The sequence below is a fragment of the Arvicola amphibius genome, chromosome X (assembly GCF_903992535.2).
Source record: "Arvicola amphibius chromosome X, mArvAmp1.2, whole genome shotgun sequence".
NCBI classification, from domain to species: domain Eukaryota; kingdom Metazoa; phylum Chordata; class Mammalia; order Rodentia; family Cricetidae; genus Arvicola; species Arvicola amphibius.
The window spans coordinates 34,121,226-34,140,387 of NC_052065.1; the positions used below are offsets into that span (position 1 = coordinate 34,121,226).

The following is a 19,162-nucleotide window of genomic DNA, read 5'->3' on the forward strand; positions in this document are numbered from 1 at the left end:
TGTAAGTATGGAAAGACAAGTCTTAAAGTCTGTTCTAGCCTATGTGTACTATTAAAAGTGAAGGTAATCACTAAACCAGCACCAAAGCCATGATCTTGTGGACTTTGTGGGTTGTTGGCAGGTGAGGACAGCCAAAAGAAAGGTGGAGAGGTGCAAAGAATTAAAGTCATCACCAACCTGTAGGGCTGAGAGTCCTAATAGAAAAGGGTAACAGCCTAATAGGATGCTTCTCAACCAGAGACAACCTCCCCACTAGAGGACATCTGGTAATGTCTTGGAGGTACACAGCATTTGTTATCCTGAGGGTTGCCACCGCTTTCTAGAAGTAGAGGTGAGGGCACAGCTTAACATCCTGTAGTGCTTACCACAGCAAAGAAATTAAACTAGTGCTGAAGTTAAAGTCTAGCATAGAGCCTGGCACACCCGTAACCCTGTACTCCTAGCATTTGAAAGGCTAAGGCAGGAGGACCACCATGAGTTCAAGGCCAACCTGAGCTTGATATTCAGAACTGAGACCCTATTTCAGAAAAACACCAAAAGAAACCCTGGCACATTCAATGGTTCTCAAATGTTTTGGCTTCAGATTTCCTTTATATAAAGGTTGAGGACACCCAAAGAGTTTTTGCTTATTTTGAAATACTCTCTGGGTAATTCCATTATGTATAAAAATGAGAGCGAAGATACTGCAGAAATAGTTTTGACTTTATGAAACGCCCGAGGTTTCTTAAGCTGATAGCCTGTGGCCACAGTTTGAGGATCTGTCTGGATCCTATCTCGGAAAAACCTAAACAAACAAAAACAACGAAAATAAAAGTTAACTATTTTACTCTATGTGTATGGATGTTTTCCCTGTATGCATGTATGTGCAACTTGTGCATTCCTGCTGATCTCCTGGAATTGGTGTTTTGGATGGTTGTGAGCCACCATGTGGGAATTAAAGAGCAACAAGTGTCCTTAACCGCTGAACCATCTCTCCAGCCCCTACATTTGGTTTTGATGGATAAGAAGGGTAGTGCAATAAAAGGTAATTCTACTTAGGCTAACAAAAATGCTGCTTTCACAATAGGGGGCTGCAGTCCTCAACAGACAAGGGGCAGGAAGACTTGCTATGAGCATTCTTTGTGAGGCCCTAAACACATATCTTTGCTCATCTTGAAAACCTTTGGCCTCCACCTTCCATAAGACCTTTTGACCTAGTATTAGAATTACACAAGGCACTCGTGTTTTAGTTCCAGACTGAAGGGTTAATTCCTGGCCCACCACCCAATTCTGCCTAATTGTGACGTTTCCAAGATGGCAGTAGCCCCCTGATTGTTGGGGGGCTCTGCTTCCGTTTCCGGGACAGAATCCGGAAGTGCCAGTTGAGGGTCCTCTTCCTATTTTCAGTTGCGTCGGCAGCTGGAGGAGAACGGTCGGTGATGGCGGCGGTCGCAGAGGACTCAGCTGCAGCTGCCATCCCGGCCTCCGCTGAGGAGAGAGAGAGACAGCGCGAGGCAATGCCAGGCCTGGACGAACAGTGGCGCCTAGTCGAGAATGGGCGAGAGCGTCCACTGCGAGCTGGCGAAAGCTGGTGAGGCTGGGCTTCAGTGAAGCCTTGGCCAAGGGGACCGTGGGGGCGTTAATATCCGCGGGGTACTTAGAAGCCAAATTTCTGACGAAGAAGAGGTGCGAGGCAGGGAAGGGGCTGGGTGGGCAGGTGGGAGACAGGGGGCGTGGAGGTGCTAGTGAATGGATCCCAGCGTTTGGGGAAGAGGCGGGGCCCGAGTGGGGCAGTTGGCCGCCTGAGGACAAAATGGGGTTTGTTTGTGGCAGAGGCGGGGCGTGGAGGGAAAGGCCTCGGAGGTAGGGGACTGCATCTTCAGGGGAGGGGGTGAGAGGGGACTGCGTCTGGGAACCTGGAGCCTGGAAAGGAGGCTGGCTCCGTCCTTAACTCGGGGGCGTGGCGTGTGTTACGAAACGTTGCGTCGGTTGCGAGGAACGGCCGACGTGTTCTTGGAAGCGCCTGGGAACCAGACGAGCTTGGTGGCGTCAGCTGAAGAGCAACTGCATAGCCTATAGCTGTGGGCCGAGGGGCGGAGGGGCGGTGCTTTGGGGGAGGGTGCCCGGCTCCTGGGAACAAGGCTAAGGGCTGTGGTGGGGCGAACTGTGGAGGAGGGCGGCGCCTAGGGCAGAAAATGGCGCCTGCAAAAGAGCAAAGATTGTGACGCGATATTTTATGTTTTTTTTTTTTTTTTTAAATTCGTCGTAGCCAAGGTCTCCTTCCTAGGACAGGAGAAAGTGGAGGTGATTACAAAGGAAGGTTCTTTGAAAAAAATTTTCTATTTAAGAAATTTTTGTAATCAGTAGAAAATGTTTATTTAAAAAGAATCCACAGCTTTGACAAATTGTTTTTACTGATTTTTTTTTAAAACTGCTAATCATTGCCTCAAAATTTACTGCTCCCGGGTTCTTATTTCTCTCCGAGTTGCGCCTCTTTTTTTAAATTGTGAAATTCGTAAGACCTACAAAGATTATAGTATAAAACATTTTTACATAAATTGATGGATATCCTGCTGAAAGAAATGGTTCATACACTTCAAAAATGGCAAGGTCGTGAAAGACATGCTGAAGAACGGTTCCAGATTGAAGGAATTAATGCAGTTTAACAAGGCACAACTAAATACAACTTCTGATCCTCAGTTGGATCCTAGAACAAGGAAAAATAAATTTTTTTTTAAAATCAGGGTTCTTTCTCATAATTTCTTTCACTGTAAATTTCATTGGGAAAAAATCGGTGAGATTTGACTCAGGCCGGTAGATAAAATATTGCTACTGATAATTTCTTATTTGTGATATCTGTAATGTGGTAATGAAAGAATATCCCTTGTTTGATGAAAAGTGCATGCTAAAAATTTAAGGATAAGGGACCATGGTGTAAGCAACATCAAATGATTGAAAAACTAGCCTATGTAAAAATACATATGAGAGGGAGAAGATTCTGGAAATATATGTCATAGAATGCAAAGTTTAGTTAGACAAGAGGAACAAATTCAAGAAACCCATGTACAAAATGGTGATAATAATCAATAGCAACCTAGTCTATACTTGAAAATTGCTTAATAGATTTTTACATGTTCTTAACACAAAAAACTGACACAGTTGCTATGTTAAGTAGCTTGTTTTAGTGTTTTCAATGTATATATCATCATGCTGTATACCACAAATGCACATATTTTTTCTCTATTTTAAGATAAATAAAAAACCCAAAAATAATATGGGAAAAATAAGAATAGAGCAAATGGATAAAGTGTGTTAGATTTGGGGAATCTAAGGGCATACAGAGAAGTCTTTGTATTATTTTGCCCCCTTTTTTGGAGGCCGAGTCTCAGGGAACTCACTATGTCTACCAGGCTGGTCTTAAACGCAGAAATCTGGCTGAGATTACAGTCATGCTCCACTATGCCTGGCTGCTGCTGCTACTGCTTCTTATTCTTATTCTGATTTCTGTTTACAATGAGTTTATTTCAAAGAAAAAATGCAAAGTTTTATGAGTGGATTCACCCATGTGAAGATGCATAACATTACCTTAAAAAAATCCTGTGCTCCTCTCAGATGAAAATTCCTCTCCCTGCTTCATGAGAAACTGTTACCCTAAATTTTGCATTAAAGGGCTCTTTTCACATGTTTCATTATCATAAGATTTTTCCACTATTCATTTTTATATGTATATATATACATATATATATATATAGAGAGAGAGAGTGTGTGTTTATAAAATAGACTAGATGCATACCGTGAGCCCTTATATGACATGATAAATGGTTATCTGTATGATGTAATTTGAGACATTAACCTCGATCTGTTGACTATAGCTCTGTCTGCCAGGTTTCTCAAATGTTAAGATACTGTTCTCTTAAGCAGTGATTCTTTAAAATACATATTTAAATATATATGTATATATCATGTCCATCTGTTCCCCAGGATGTCTAACAGCTTCCTGTCTCATGCATAAATGGTCAAATCCTGAGTGACTTGCAAGACTTGGAGGCTGGTACCCTACTTCCATTCTAACTTTCTTCTCTAATCTCTCTGATTACCAGCCCACCAGCCCCTCCCTCTCAGGGCCATCCATATTAAACTGTTGCTGTTCTTTACATTTTAGGGCCTTTTCTAGGTTTTCCCACTTTACAGAGGTCCTAAATAACAGTGCCAGTGAAATATGTATACATGATTGAGGAAATAAATTACAGTTCCAAAATGAAGGATATAATGATTTTATGCCATTATATCATAGATTTCCAAAAAGAAATAGCCTTGATCCATCCTGAAAATAAACAGTAAGCAGACTGTTTTTTTTTTTTTTTGTAGCTCATTTGGAGATGTCCAAAAGGTTCTCAAAGCTTTGATTCATGCCTTGTCTTCTTTGCTAATGGCCTTTTAAATTACCCTGCCAGTAGTGGATCTTCTTTGGAGTGAGGAAAATGTTTTGGAACTAAGTAGAGGTGGTGGGTACACAATATTGTGAATGTACTAAATGTTAATGAATTGTTCATTTTAAAATGGGTATTTATGTTAATTTCACATCATTAAAAAAATTACCACACCAGTGTTGGTTGAATATTAAAGCCAATTTGTTTCTCCTGTTGGAATTGTTACGGATATGTCTTGCCAAGCTCCACTTTTGATGCTTATCTAAATTAGGTAAGAGCAAAGTATCTCAATGTTATATATGTGTTTGCTACCCTAGTTGGGAAATACGTTTATTAAGCATTTAAACTCAAGGATTAGCTCCAAATTGTGTATCTGTGTCGGTATTATCTACATCTCCCATCCTTGCTTGGTTCTATAGCAGATTTAAACAAGTGCAGTTAATTAATTTGGTTGTCTTTACTGATTAAACATCTTAGATGCATTTATTTTGGGGTGGGGTCCACCATGTGACTTTGCTGAGAGTCCAGAGAACTGAATCAGTTACCTCCTTCCACTGTAGGTCCTGGGGGATCAAATTCAGGTCAACAGGCTTGGTGGCAAGCACCTTTACCTACCGGACCATCTTACCTGCCTTCTACCTTATTTTCTGATACAGGGCGGCTTCTGGTTGAACCTGGAACCCTGTTTCAGCTAGACTGGCCAATAAACCTGCCTCCACTCCCCTGCCCCAAGTGCTAAGATTACCACCATGCCAGACTGTTTCCTCAGTTTTTACGTAGATACTGATGATCTGAACACAGCAAACAACTTGACCCAGCCCTAAAGGTTTTGAGACCACACTTAAAACTCTAAAAAGATAAGTTCCTAGGAAAGTTTTAGTTCTTGTGACAATGATTTATCTACACATTTGAATCAAGGGACAGTTGAGAAACCCTGGGCAGAAGTGTACAGGGCACAGACAACTTCCTAACAGTAAGCAACTATGAGTTCTTTTTTGTTTCCTGTTTTTTGAGACAGGGTTTCTCTGTGTAGCCTTGGCAGTCCTGGAACTCGATCTGTAGACCAGACAGACTGCTCTCGAACTCAAATACGCCTGCTGGGATCAGGGGTGTGAGCCACCTCCACCAGGCCTGACTAGGGTTACTGAGTAAAGGAAGAAAGGAAGCTAGGTTTAGAGAGGTGCACAGGACATAAAGAGAAACCAGTTTCATAGGACTTAAGCAAGGTTTTTGAAGTAGTATGTCTAATCCTACATGATCAACTATACTTAACCGGGGAAGATAAACTTTGTTCTTTTGAGGTCTCAGGCTGGCCACAGACTAGTGACAGTTCTTTGATAGCCTCCAAAGTTCAGTTTTTTTGATGTGTCATTTAAAAAATATTAAATAGGAAGAACTGGGAATGCTGACACATGCTTGTAGGCCCCCCTTTTTTATCCCAGCATTAAGGAGGTAGAGGCAGGGGAATCAGAAAGTCAAGGTCAACGTAGGCTACGTAAGAGCTTGTTCTTAAAAAGAAGTTGGAAAAATGAAAGTTATTGCAAAATTTCAAATTAAAACTTCCCAGTGGTGTGGTAGCTCCTGCTTTACTGCCGACACCATGAAAGAAAAGGCAGGCCTGGTCTGCAAAGTGAGTTCCAGGTCATACATTGAGTTTCTGTCTCAAAAATGAATGAATATGAATATATAAATTTTTATTGTCCTTTGTGTTATCTCCCAGAGATAATTTAGGCATAAAAGAACGTTTTTGGTAAGTTTGGAAAGACAGGTAAGCAGTACTTAAGAGATGTAGGTAAGGTAGCTCATGTGTGATTTCAGTATTCAAGAGGCTGAAGCAGGAGGATTGCCACAAGTTTGAGGCCAGTCTGGGAAGAATATTTAGGAAACAAGATGAGCATGGTAAAACATCTGAAATCCTGGTATTTGGGAAGCTAAATCAGGAGGGCCATGAGTTTGAGGCTATCCAGGGCAACATAATGAGCTCTAGTCCAACTGGAACTATAAAGTGAAACCATGTCTCAAAAATGTTACAAGCAAGATGAGAAATCTAGTTAGTTTTATAAGACTATAGTGGTAAAGATTACTAGGTCGTGGTAAAGATTACTAGGTCGCCATCCTCTTTACATAGTTCAAGGTCAGCCTGAGCTACATAAAACCCTGTCTCAACACCAAAAATAAAATGAATTAAGAATATGCAGCCAGGTGGTGATAGCGCTTGCCTTTAATCCCAGCACTCTGGAGGCAGAGGCAGGCAAATTCTAGGACAGCTTGGTCTATATAGTGAGTTCTAGGACAGCCAGGGTTACATAGTAAGACTTTGTCTCAAAATGAAAAAGAATGTTAAAGAGGGGGACAGGAGAAATGACTCAACAATTAAGAATAGATACTGCTTCCAGAGTTGGGTGCCCAACATTCACAACAGGTGGCCCACAAGCACCTGTAACTCTAGCTCCAGTGAATCTGATGTCCTGGCTTCTAAGAGCCCCTGAGATCACATGCACATACTCTCACACAAGTACATAATTAAAAGTATGAAAAAGAAAGCATTAAAAATTGGTAATAGTTTGGTGACAAAAAAAAATGACTATAGTAATTTTATACGAAAGACCCAAATCCTAATCATCTTTTGATATGTTGGCCACAGGATAATGGGCAATAAGGAGCTTACTAGTAAACTTATTTAAATAAATTTGATAGAGCAATGTTATATTTATTATCTGTAACTTTTTATATTGTTGTGCAGGGTGGTTGTGATAGGCTGGTGATAGGAGTAATGAAGGAAGTCACCAAGATTGCTGGGTGGTGGTGGCGCACGCCTTTAATCCCAGTGTTTGGGAGGCAGAGGCAAGTGGATCTCTGTGAGTTCGAGGCCAGGTTGGTCTACAAAGTGAGTTCTAGGACAGCCAGGACTGCTACACAAAGAACCCCTTAAACAAAAGAAAAGAAAAGAAAGGAAGAATTCACCAAGATGGAAAAAGGCACAAGTGGAGAGCTTTTTATGTAAGAGGCAGCTTTCACTGAGGCAGGAGTGTTGTGTGCAGGCAATGGAACTTTTGTAGCTGGGGCTTAAGGTAGAGTTAACTCTTTCTGATCAGATAACAGTCATCAGTGGCCTTGCTTTGATCCCATCCATCCCTGGGTCAGTGACTACCTTGTTCTGAGGATATCTGTCCCAGAGTGGTGTCTGCATTTGTTTTTCCTGTTTTTATGAGATTAAATTTTATGCTAGCCCTGGCCGGGCCCACAATTAAAGAAGTTTTCCTGCATCCCAAGTGCTTACCTGCCTAGTTAGGTGTGTGTGTGTGTGTGTGTGTGTGTGTGTGTGTGTGTGTGAGAGAGAGAGAGAGAGAGAGAGAGAGAGAGAGAGAGAGAGAGAGAGAGAGAGAGAATTCAATTTAAGACCTATTGTATGCTAGGCAAGTAGTCTACCACTAAACTATATCCCCAATCCTAAAGTAACTGAAGTTTTGCTACAGGGTGATTTTAATGTTAAATTTTCTTTCAAACTCTGCTTTTTAAGGTGAGGGGCTGGAGAGATGGTTCAGTGTTAAACAGATTTACTGCTCTTGCAGAGGAACCAACTCGGAGTTCACAATTGCTTGTAACTCTAGCTCCAAGGAAGATCTGAAGCCTTTGACCTCTATGAGCACTTATATTCATGTGCACATTTCTACCCACAGATACATAGAGATACACATAATTAGAAATAAAATCTTGTTTTTTTACTCTTTAAATAGTTTATTTAACTTTATTTTATGTGCATTGGTGTGAAGGTGTCAGATCCTCTGGAACTGGAGTTATAGACAGTTGTGAGCTGCCATGTGGGTGCTGGGAATCAAACCTGGGTCCTCTGGAAGAGCAGCCAGTGCTCTTAACCACTAAGCCATCTCTCTCCAGCCCCTAACATCTTGCTTTTAAAGTTGAGCAGGGCCTTCCTTTGCATTGAAAATACTAAATTAACTTTACTTCATAAGTGAACCTCATAAACTGACTGTAAAGGCCAGTAAAGCTGGAAGGAGTAATGACAGTGTATGTGCTAATAGGCTGAATGATAGATTTGTGGCCTGAGTCGGCAACAAATCTAGTGGGAATGTGTATTTTTCTGGAACAAGTAATATGGCATGGTCTGGGGAGTAGAAAGGCAATGTAGAGTCAAAAACAGAAATGCAGAAATTCAAAGTCAGGTGTGATTCATGTTTGTAATCTTAGCATGGAAGCTGAGGCAACAAGTTCACTGCCAATCAGTACTGTGTAGTGAAACCCTGTCTGAAATTCAAACTAAATTCATAACATAGCTGCACATGGGGCTATGTACACACCTTTTTAATTCCAGCATTTGGGAAGCTGAGGCAGAAGGATGCGCAGAGCTTAAGGCCAACTTAAGCTATAGTATGTTCCAGGCCTGTCTGGATGGCATAAGACCTCGTTAGGAAAAAGAGGGGAATGAATGAAAAATGAGTAATCTAATGTCCAAATATGCATTTCACAAAATTTTGCTTTTTACTTATTTTTTAAATGCTGCTGAAAACTTTCTTCTTGAATTATAGTGGATTGGTGGTTAATTGTGCAAGTGATGAGAAGTTGAATAGCTAGCTCCTAAATAATCATATGACACCCTTGTTGTCTGTCTGGGTTCCAGGTTCCTTGTGGAGCAACGCTGGTATAAACAGTGGGAGGTGTATGTGAAGGAAGGGGACCAGGATGCTGATACCTTTCCTGGCTGTATCAACAATACTGGACTCTTCGAAGGTACCAAACTTCTGCCTCTCCCCCATCAACCTTGCCCTGGAGTTCTGATCATCTCTGTTCCCACAAGTGACCATACTCCCATTCTCTAAGCTTAGTTGTTTGTGGGGTGGCCAACTCCCATTCTCTAAGCTTAGTTGTTTGTGGGGTGGCCAGAGTTAACAGTTCCTTTCTTAATCCATGCCCTGTCTTGTCCATACCTGCTACTCCCTGCAGATCAGATAAGCTGGCACCTCAGGGAGGGACTGCTAGAAGGAGATGATTATGTGCTGCTCCCAGCGACTGCTTGGAATTACCTGGTCAGCTGGTATGGTCTAGAAGATGGCCAGCCACCTATTGAGCGCAAGGTATATGGGTGGGGCAGATACTAGGGGCATATGTTAGATTTCTGTGGAAACTGAGGAGGAGGAAGACCATGTAGGGTTGGGGGAGGTCCAGAGTTGTGTGTACCTGTACTCCCCTGTCAGTTGGGTAGGTTTATGGGTGTTGATGCTCCTCTGCCTTCACAGGTTATAGAACTTCCTGGCATACGAAAGGTGGAATTATACCCAATAGAGCTGCTGCTTGTCCAGCACAGTGATATGGAAACAGCTCTCACCATTCAGTTCAGCCACACTGATACTGTGGGTGAGTCTCAGGGCCTCTGATACTGTGGGTGAGTCTCAGGGCCTCTGATACTGTTGGTGAGTCTCAGGGCCTCTGGGATAAATTCCTGTTTTTAATCTTGAGTCACATCTCAATGACCTGAGGATGTGTGGGGATCAAGTTACAGCATCCTGAGAAGACACCAGTCAAACTGTGGAGGACTAAAGTAGTGGTGGCCAAATTGAGCACAGACACTGGGTGTCTGCTAGAGTCCAGAGAGGATGAGCTATATTCCAGTTGTTTGAGTGGAGTGCAAAAGAGTTATGAGTGTGTTAAGTGTGTGAGATTTGGAGATTGATTTGGAGATCTCATTTGGAGATTGATTTGAGGACACAGATATTGGCTAAGTAAACAAAGTCTGAAAATGAGCTAAAGCTATCAAAGAAGTCAGTATTCTGGGATCCCAGAATTTATGGTCTTATTCCATCACCCTCCACAGACCTAGTCTTACAAACAGCTCGAGAGCATTTTCTGGTGGAGCCTCAGGAAGATACACGCCTCTGGGTCAAGAACTCAGAGGGCTCTTTGGATCGATTGTGCAACACACAGATCACACTGCTTGATGCCTCCCTTGAGACTGGGCAGGTAACAATGGAGAGGATTTCTCTGCACAGGTAGCCTGGTGGACAGATTCCTGGCAGTAGTCAGATCAGGGAATGGCAGGGTGCACTTTAGGCCTCTCATTAATAGTCTCCTTTTCCTTTCTCTACTTCTAACCTAGTTGGTCATTATGGAGACCCGAAACAAAGATGGCACTTGGCCCAGCGCACAGCTGTATGACATGTGAGCACTTGGGGTGTTGTGTAGAGTTGAGGTATCCCATAGAGGCATACAGAACCTATGGATACAGAGCACCCACCCGTAGTAGGCTCTTAGCTCATAGGGTTTCTCATTCAACCCCAGGAACAACATGCCAGAAGAGGATGAAGACTTCCAGGGCCAGCCGGGCATCTGTGGCCTTACCAATCTGGGCAACACATGCTTCATGAACTCAGCCCTACAGGTTGGGCCATTAGAACTATGTCTGGCACAGCTACAGGGATTAGGTATTGGGGACAGAGCTAGGGGATGGAGGGGGATGATGATTGTAGCACAAGGGGTCAGGTTGAAAGCCAAGGCTCCACAAATCTGATCTGGTGTGCCCACATTTTCTCCTGAAGTATCAACACCTTCTCCCTCTACTTGCTCCCCATTCTCCCTTCTTTCCTTTGGCACTACCATTTTCCTCCTCCAGAGATACTGACATCTTTCCCTGATCCTTTTACTGCATCCCCACTGCCAACCCTTCCCCTTCTCTCTCCCATTCCCCTCTCCTTTTCTTTTCTCACTTGGGCCACCTCACCTCTCCTCTACCTCTTTCACTGGGCCCTGCTACCACAGTGCCTCAGCAATGTGCCACAGCTTACGGAGTACTTTCTCAACAACCGCTACCTGGAGGAACTCAACTTCCGCAACCCTCTGGGAATGAAGGGTGAGCTTGCTGAGGCCTATGCTGATCTGGTAAAGCAGACTTGGTCTGGCTACCACCGCTCCATTGTGCCGAATGTGTTCAAGGTGTGACTCAACCCCATGGGCTTCCACCTTCCTTTCTCTTGCTTCTCCTAACTCCTGCTCACTCTACTACCCGACTGTCTCCTCAGAACAAGGTTGGCCATTTTGCGTCCCAGTTCCTGGGCTACCAGCAGCATGACTCACAGGAACTACTGTCATTCCTCCTGGATGGACTGCATGAGGACCTCAATCGAGTAAAAAAGAAAGAATATGTTGAGCTATGCAATGGTGCTGGGCGACCGGATTTGGTAGGCTACCCATTAAAGCTGCATGACCACTGCCTTGGGAATTCTCTGGTTTCCCTGGTTTACCTAACACCTTACCATTTCCTCAGTTCCCCTACCTTGACCTTTACTCCAACCTTTGTCATAGCACCATGTCTGTTCCCATACCTACCTCAGAGTAACCCCAATTAAGTTCCTGTCCTTCATAAATCCCAGCTCTGACAGTAAACATAGATTCCAGATAGACCTAGCTGTCCTTCTGCCACTAGACTTCAATAGGTCCTTTCCCTAAAACCCCTATGAATCCATCCCCAACTTTTCCTTCTACTCCTAACCCACTATGACACTTTTCAACAGGAAGTAGCACAGGAAGCCTGGCAAAACCACAAACGACGAAATGATTCTGTGATTGTGGACACTTTCCATGGCCTCTTCAAGTCCACTCTGGTGTGCCCTGATTGTGGCAATGTGTCTGTGACCTTTGATCCCTTCTGCTACCTCAGCGTCCCACTACCTGTCTGCCCCAGGAGGGTCTTGGAGGTCTTCTTTGTCCCCATGGATCCCCGCCGCAAGCCAGAACAGGTGGGGGTATGGGAACACAATGAGGGACATGAAGTCAGAATTTTGATTGCTTTCCTCAAGGTTTTCTACATTAACCTGCCTCTTCTGTGGATGTTATTTCTCCCTCAGCACCGGGTTGTGGTCCCCAAGAAAGGCAATATTTCAGATCTATGTGTGGCCCTGTCCACACACACAAGTGTTGCACCAGAAAAGGTAAGACTTTGCAGAGGGAGGTTGGGTAGGTAGGTTTTAAAGGAAAAAGGGCCTTGCATACTGACTATTCCCATGTCCCTTTCCTATTCCCAGATGATAGTAGCTGATGTGTTCAGTCACCGATTCTATAAGCTCTACCAACTGGAGGACCCTCTGAGTAGCATCTTGGATCGTGATGATATCTTTGTGTGAGTTAAAAGACTAATGGGAGTGAAGAAAGGAAGCTCCCCCTACCTTTTATTTTGCCTTGCTGGGGGATGGGACCCAGAACTCAAGAGCATATTAGACAAGTGCTCTTAATACGTGAGCTACACTTACAGTCCAATATATGCAAAAGTCAATAAATATGTAGAGAGAGCCAGAGACAGAGAGATGGTCTCCCTATGTAGCCCTAGCTGACCTGGAAAATGTAGACCAGACTGTCCTCAGATTTAGAGATCCATCTGCCTCTCCCTCCCAGGTGCTGGGATTAAAGGTGTGTACCACTCTGTCCAGTAATATGCTCCTTTTTGAATGTATCCATTCTTTATTTTGTAGGTGCTGGAATTAGAACCCAAGCCCCGTGCATGCTAGGCACGTGCGCTACCACTGAACTAGGCTTTGTTTCCCACAATTTTAAAACTTTGGGCAACTAAAAACTAAACAGTGCTTTGTGAATAGAAATTTTCTTTGTAGCCTGGTGGTGGTGGTGGCACATGCCTTTAATTGCAGCATACTGGAAGCAGAGGTAGGTGGATATCTGTGAGTTCAAGGCCAGCCTGGTCTACAGAGTGAATTCCAGGACAGGCTCCAAAGTTACACAGGGAAACTCTGTCTCGAAAAACCAGATAGATAGATAGATAGATAGATAGATAGATAGATAGATAGATAGATAGATAGATAGATAGATAGATAGATAGATAGATAGATAGAAAGAAAAAAAGAGAACTTTTCTTTGTAAACGAAAGTGTTTTCTACAGGAAAAATGTTTTAATGCTTGTTTATTAACCCCCTCCGTATTTCTGTTACCAAAGCTCTTCCTAAAACAGTATATTGACAAAGCGCTATGGAAGTCATCTGGTAGTTCATAAAGTACCATGTTTCACAGATTTTTAGACCCTTTAAATATTTTGGGAAAAGGCTAGACAGCTAACTCGGTGGTTAAGGGCACTGGCTTGTGTTCCAGGGACTCAGGTTCAATTCCCAGCACCCACATGGAGACTCACGACTATCTGTAACTCCAGTCTTGGAATCCAGTGCCCTCTTTTAGCCTCTGCAGTCACCAGGAACACATTTGATACACAGGTATACATACAGTCAGAACACCCATACACACAAAACAGTAATGATAAGATATTTAGGTGAGGCATCAAGATGGCTCTGGGTAAAAACACTTCCACAAGCTTGAAAACCTGTACCTGTAATGGAAGGAGGGAACTGACTCCTGCAAGATGTATTCTGACCTCCACATGTGTCGTGGTATGTGTATACACATACTTAAACACACATACTAATAATAAATGAAAAAAAACCTACACTTTTTTTGGACTGAGGTGAATGAATGGAGCAATTGGAGGGCAAAGTCAGGGATTGTTTCTTGGGATTCCTTAGTCAAGAATAAACTAATGACTGCCCACCTCCCTACCCCCACCACTTACACAGATATGAGGTGACCGGTCGGATTGAGCCTGTTGAGGGTTCAAGAGATGATATTGTGGTTCCTGTTTACCTGCGAGAACGCACCTTATCCCGAGACTACAACAACTCCTACTATGGTCTGATACTTTTTGGGCACCCTCTCCTGGTGTCCGTGCCCCGGGACCGGTTCTCCTGGGAAGGCCTATATAACATCCTCATGTATCGGCTTTCGTAAGTACCGCCACTTTACTAGGGTTAGGGGAGGTGGATTTGAGTGAGGAGACCAAGGTCAACACTCTGACGTGGCTTCTGAGTTTGGCACATCCAAATGACAGTTCAAATTGAACATAGCAGTACAACTTCCAGGACTTTTTCTTTTTCTAGACCTCTACCTCCTCTAGTGCTTCTCTTTGGTACTGGGAATATAGAGGTGAACAAGACAAAGTAGGGACAATTTCATTTTGTATGTAATTGTCTCTACAGAGAGACTTGGATGTATTTTATTTTTACTGGTAGTTTATTCTTATATCTAAAAATCTAGTCCTTACCATGGAAGGCAAGTATTATCTGAATTAATTTCTTTTTCATTCTAATTCAAAAATTCATCCTTGCCAGGTGGTGACGGTACACGCCTTTAATCCCAGCACTTGGGAGGCAGAGGCAGGTGGATCTCTGTGAGTTCAAAGCCAGCCAGATCTACAGAGCAAGTTCTAGAACAAGGAGAGTCAAGCTTATTACACAGAGAAACCCTGTCTCAAGAAATCAAAAAAAGTTCATCCTAAGGCTTCTCTGAGGTCAATTCAAATTCATAACTAATTATATATATATGTTTACCAGTGACTTTAGATTTAAACTCCATACTCCAGTATAAGAATAGCTATATGTAGGCCACTACTGGCATCCTTAACTTCTTCATGCATTTATGTTACTACTTTACCATCTTCCAGGTATGGTGGTGCATGCCTATGATCCCTGCTACTTGGGCAGCTGTGGTAGTTTGTGTAATTTACTAAAACTGTCTCAAAGCTGGATGATGGTGGCGCACACCTTTAATCCCAACACTTGGCAGGCAGAGGCAGGCAGATCTCTGAGATTAAGGTCAACCTGATCTACAGAACAAGTTCCAGGACAGCCAGAGTTGTTACACAGAGAAACCCTTTCTCAAAGAACCAAACAAAAACATTCTATCTCAAAATAAAATTTTTTTCAGGTAAGGGTTGGGAATGTAGCTCAGTATTGAAACATTAGCTTAGCATTCCTCCCTCCCCCCAGACAAGGTTTCTCTGTAGCTTTGGTGCCTGTCCTGGAACTAGTTCTTGTAGACCAGACTGGATTCCCCTGCCTCTGCCTCCCGAGTATTAAAGGTATGCACCACCACCGCCCGGCTCCTTCCTAGGTCTTAAGAATGCTAAACTAGGCCAGAGCTAGTTTTTTTTTTTAGGTTTTTTTCAAGACAGGGTTTCTCTGTAGTTTTGGAGCTTGCCCTGGAACTAGCACTTGTAGACAAGGCTGGTCTTGAACTCACAGAGATCCACCTGCCTCTGCCTCCTGAGTGCGAACTAGCACTTGTAGACAAGGCTGGTCTTGAACTCACAGAGATCCACCTGCCTCTGCCTCCCGAGTGCTGGGATTAAAAGGTGCGTACCACCACCGCCCGGCTAGAGCTAGTTCTAGGACAGGCTCTAAAGCTACACAGAAAAACCCTGTCTCGGGAACTGGAGAGATGGTTTGGTGGTCAAGAGCACTGGCTGCTCTTCCAGAAGATCCAAGTTCAATTCCCAGCACCCACATGGCAGCTCACAACTGTCTGTAACCCCAGTTTCAGGGGATCTGACACCTTTACACCAATGCACATAAAATAAAGTTTTTTTAAAAAACCCTGTCTCGAAAAACAAAAACAAAAAACACACTGGGCAGTGGTGGTGCACGCCTTTAATCCCAGCACTCAGGAGGCAGGTGGATCTCTGTGAGTTCAAGGCCAGCTTGGTGTACAAGAGCTAGTTCCAGGACAGGCTCCAAAACTACAGAGAAACCCTGTTTTGAAAAACCAAAAACCAAACCAAAAAAAAAAAAAAAAACCTAGGAAGGAAGGGAAGAAAGAAACCTGCTTATGTATAAGTTACCACTGACTTTTCTACCATACTCAAGTAAAACCTTGGGATGACCCACCATCCTTGTGTCCCTTGCCTTGGGAAGTCTTCTCTGCTCTGTTACAGACGATATGTGACCAAACCCACTTCAGATGAGGAGGATGGGGATGAAAAAGGTGAGGCCCCAGGAAGGTGAGAAGGGAGAGAGGCCCAATAAGAATGTGTGTATCTTACTTAGTATGGGTAAAGGGTTGAGGAGCAGTATGTTTGGGAAATATGTATGACCCATACAGGGTTCCTCAGGATGTGTATCAAAGCCCAGTTCCATGGAGTGCCCACCCCTGATGTCCTTCTCATTCTAGGTGATGAGGAGGATGATGATGGCAATGAAGATAGCAGCAGTGATGAAGAAAAAGAGGAAATGCCTGGCCCTTCCACTACCAATAGTGTCCAAGAAACAGAGCAGGAGCAGGCTGGACCCAGCTCTGGGGTCACTAGGAGATGCCCATTCCTCTTAGACAACAGCCTTCGCACATCTCAGTGGCCCCCAAGGCGACGGCGTAAGCAACTGTTTACCCTGCAAACGGTGAACTCCAATGGAACCAGTGACCGGACCACCTCCGCTGAGGAAATTCAAAGTATGTCATTTGGCTGGGGTTGCAGATAGGAGAATCTAGTAGCAACAGGAGCATAACAATCTTCTTTGCACCCCTAGCCCAGCCATACATTGCCATGGATTGGGAACCAGAGATGAAAAGGCGTTACTATGATGAAGTGGAAGCTGAGGTAAATGGAAATGGGACCCTAGGGATGGGAGACCCTTGCAACTCAACATCAACCCTTTATACACCCTCCCCCCAACTTCATCTAGGAATAGAACCAAGAGATTTGGGCTCAGGACTGGCCTGGTCTTGGACCCTGCACACTTCTGGGAGTGCCATGATTCATGGTCTATGATTCACACTGCCCTATTTTTCTTGACCTTTCTCATGCGTGATCCTCTGGACACTAACTCTCCTCCCCAGGGCTATGTGAAACATGACTGTGTGGGATATATGATGAAGAAAAGTCCAGTGCAGCTGCAGGAGTGTATCAAACTCTTCACCACCGTGGAAACACTTGAGAAGGAGAACCCTTGGTAAGGGCCTGGCATGGTCAGAAGAGAGTTTGTGAGTGGTACTAGCTCACAAACAAGAACAATTGAGAGTACCAGGCACACAGAAAGTCAGAGAACCTTTAGAAAATGAAAAGAAGCAATCCATGCCTGCAATCTTTTAGTGAAGCTGTCTGAGAGGGAGGCAGACTGGATGAGAATGAATCTCTGTAGACCAGGTGGTGAGCATGAAGAGCACACAAGGCATGGGGCAGGTGCTCATGTTCATTCCTGACTTGGGTTCTATTTGTAGGTACTGCTCCTCCTGTAAGCAGCACCAGCTGGCCACCAAGAAGCTGGACCTCTGGATGCTGCCTGAAGTTCTCATTATCCACCTGAAGCGGTTTTCCTTTTCCAAATTATCTCGGGAGAAGTTGGACACCCTGGTGCAGTTTCCTATCCGGTCAGGAGCCTTGGAGTAAAAGGCTGTGTATGGGAAATGGGAAGGTACAGGTGGAGGCCACCCATAGTTACTATCTTCTCATTCACAGGGATCTGGATTTTTCTGAGTTTGTCATCAAACCAAAGAATGACTCTGCTCCAGAACTGTACAAATATGATCTCATCGCAGTTTCCAACCATTATGGTGGCATGCGTGATGGACACTGTATGTGCCAGTCTGTGGGCAGGGACATGTCCTGGGGGGGGCGTCTAAACTAGGGCTCAGGATGTACCCAGTGTGTGACAATGTATATGGGCCAGAGACAAAATTATCAAGGCAGGGGGAGCATAAAAGTAGATGTGGACACCCCAGAGAACCAGAAAGGTGGTATGGATGGCTTTTTGTTTATTTCAGATACAACATTTGCCTGCAACAAGGACAGTGGCCAGTGGCACTACTTTGATGATAATAGTGTCTCACCTGTGAATGAGAATCAGATTGAGGTATAGCTTCTGTATCCCCACTTGCCCCCCCCCCCTTTTTTTTGTTTTTTTCGAGACAAGGTTTCTCTGTAGCTTTGGAGCCTTTCCTGGAACTAGCTCTTGTAGACCAGGCTGGCCTTGAACTCACAGAGATCCACCTGCCTCTGCCTCCCGAGTGCTGGGATTAAAGGCATGTGCCACCACCGCCCAGCCTTGCCCCCTTTTCTATTACCCCCTTCTGACTTCTAAACTGACCCATATCCTCTTCTGCAGTCCAAGGCAGCCTATGTCTTGTTCTACCAACGCCAAGATGTGGCTCGACGCCAGTCCCAGACTGCCTCATCTGACATCCCGACGTCTGCCTCTGGTTCGACACCCAACCCTGAAATCATGGATGTTAACTAAAGGGTCCTGGGACTACCACAGATAAGGAAGCCCCCTTCAATACCCCCTTATGTCTACCCCTCTTCTTACCTGTGTTCATTGCCCCCAAAGCATTGCAGGCTTAGTCCGTGGCTACTGTTTTCTTGTACCGCTGTATTTACTCTCTCAGAAAGAAGAGGCCCTGTGCCCCTGGCAGTGTGCTTCTGCCCGTGTGTGCCTGTACAGCAGTGACTTTCCTCTTAGTCTTATTTATGTTGCCCCTTCCCATCTTTTCCTCACCCCAAAGTGTTCTTAGTGGCTGATAATGGGGGTTCACATGAACACAGAGTGTATTTTCTTATTGACACCATATACCTTCTGCTGTGTGTTAAATATACATAAAAAACTCCAGTCTGTTCCATGCTTAGCAGTGTTGTTTTTCTTCTTCTCTATGTAATTACCACGTGCTAGTCATAGGTCTTTGTTCTATGTACTTATTGAAGATCAGGTGTGGTATGTGGTTGATGCTGTTTTGAGTAGGTGTTTTGTTTTTGAGACAGGGTCTCACTATGTAGCTCTGGCTGTCATAAAACTCCCAGTATGGACCAGGCCTTCTACTCTGCCTCCCAAGTACAGGAATTAAAGGCATGGCCACAACACTTGGAAGTTTTGAGTGGTTATTAATCACCTGTACCACAGGGACTACCTTTCAAAGGCTTTTAAAAT

At 44.1% G+C, this 19,162-nt stretch overlaps 1 protein-coding gene across 2 annotated transcripts; it reads left to right on the forward strand.

The window, feature by feature from the left end:
* Positions 1-1,365: 1,365 nt before the first annotated feature.
* On the forward strand, positions 1,366-18,863 carry Usp11 (ubiquitin specific peptidase 11). 2 transcript variants are annotated; one of them, XM_038317245.2, is made up of 21 exons: positions 1,366-1,570; positions 9,049-9,158; positions 9,372-9,502; positions 9,665-9,782; positions 10,240-10,385; positions 10,522-10,583; positions 10,704-10,846; positions 11,035-11,354; positions 11,441-11,599; positions 11,933-12,157; positions 12,266-12,349; positions 12,443-12,537; positions 13,991-14,197; positions 16,183-16,232; positions 16,419-16,694; positions 16,772-16,842; positions 17,082-17,194; positions 17,463-17,612; positions 17,701-17,816; positions 18,006-18,094; positions 18,347-18,863. In XM_038317245.2, the coding sequence occupies exons 1-21, from the start codon at positions 1,419-1,421 to the stop codon at positions 18,476-18,478; spliced, it is 2,949 nt and encodes a 982-aa protein (XP_038173173.1). In that variant the 5' UTR covers positions 1,366-1,418; the 3' UTR covers positions 18,479-18,863. The 2 variants fall into 2 exon arrangements, with proteins under 2 accessions (XP_038173173.1, XP_038173174.1); XM_038317246.2 differs by having other exon boundaries at positions 10,704-10,803; positions 11,181-11,354.
* Positions 18,864-19,162: the final 299 nt, after the last annotated feature.

What these genes read in the sequence shown, in the direction of transcription:
- Usp11 (XM_038317245.2), top strand. Translation starts at nt 1,419, where the DNA reads ATGGCGGCGGTCGCAGAGGACTCAGCTGCAGCTGCCATCCCGGCCTCC. An exon ending in GGCACAGCTACAGGGATTAG is followed by an intron (nt 10,847 to 11,034) that starts GTATTGGGGACA and finishes TTCCTCCTCCAG; the next exon opens with AGATACTGACATCTTTCCCT. An exon ending in GTGCTGGGCGACCGGATTTG is followed by an intron (nt 11,600 to 11,932) that starts GTAGGCTACCCA and finishes ACTTTTCAACAG; the next exon opens with GAAGTAGCACAGGAAGCCTG.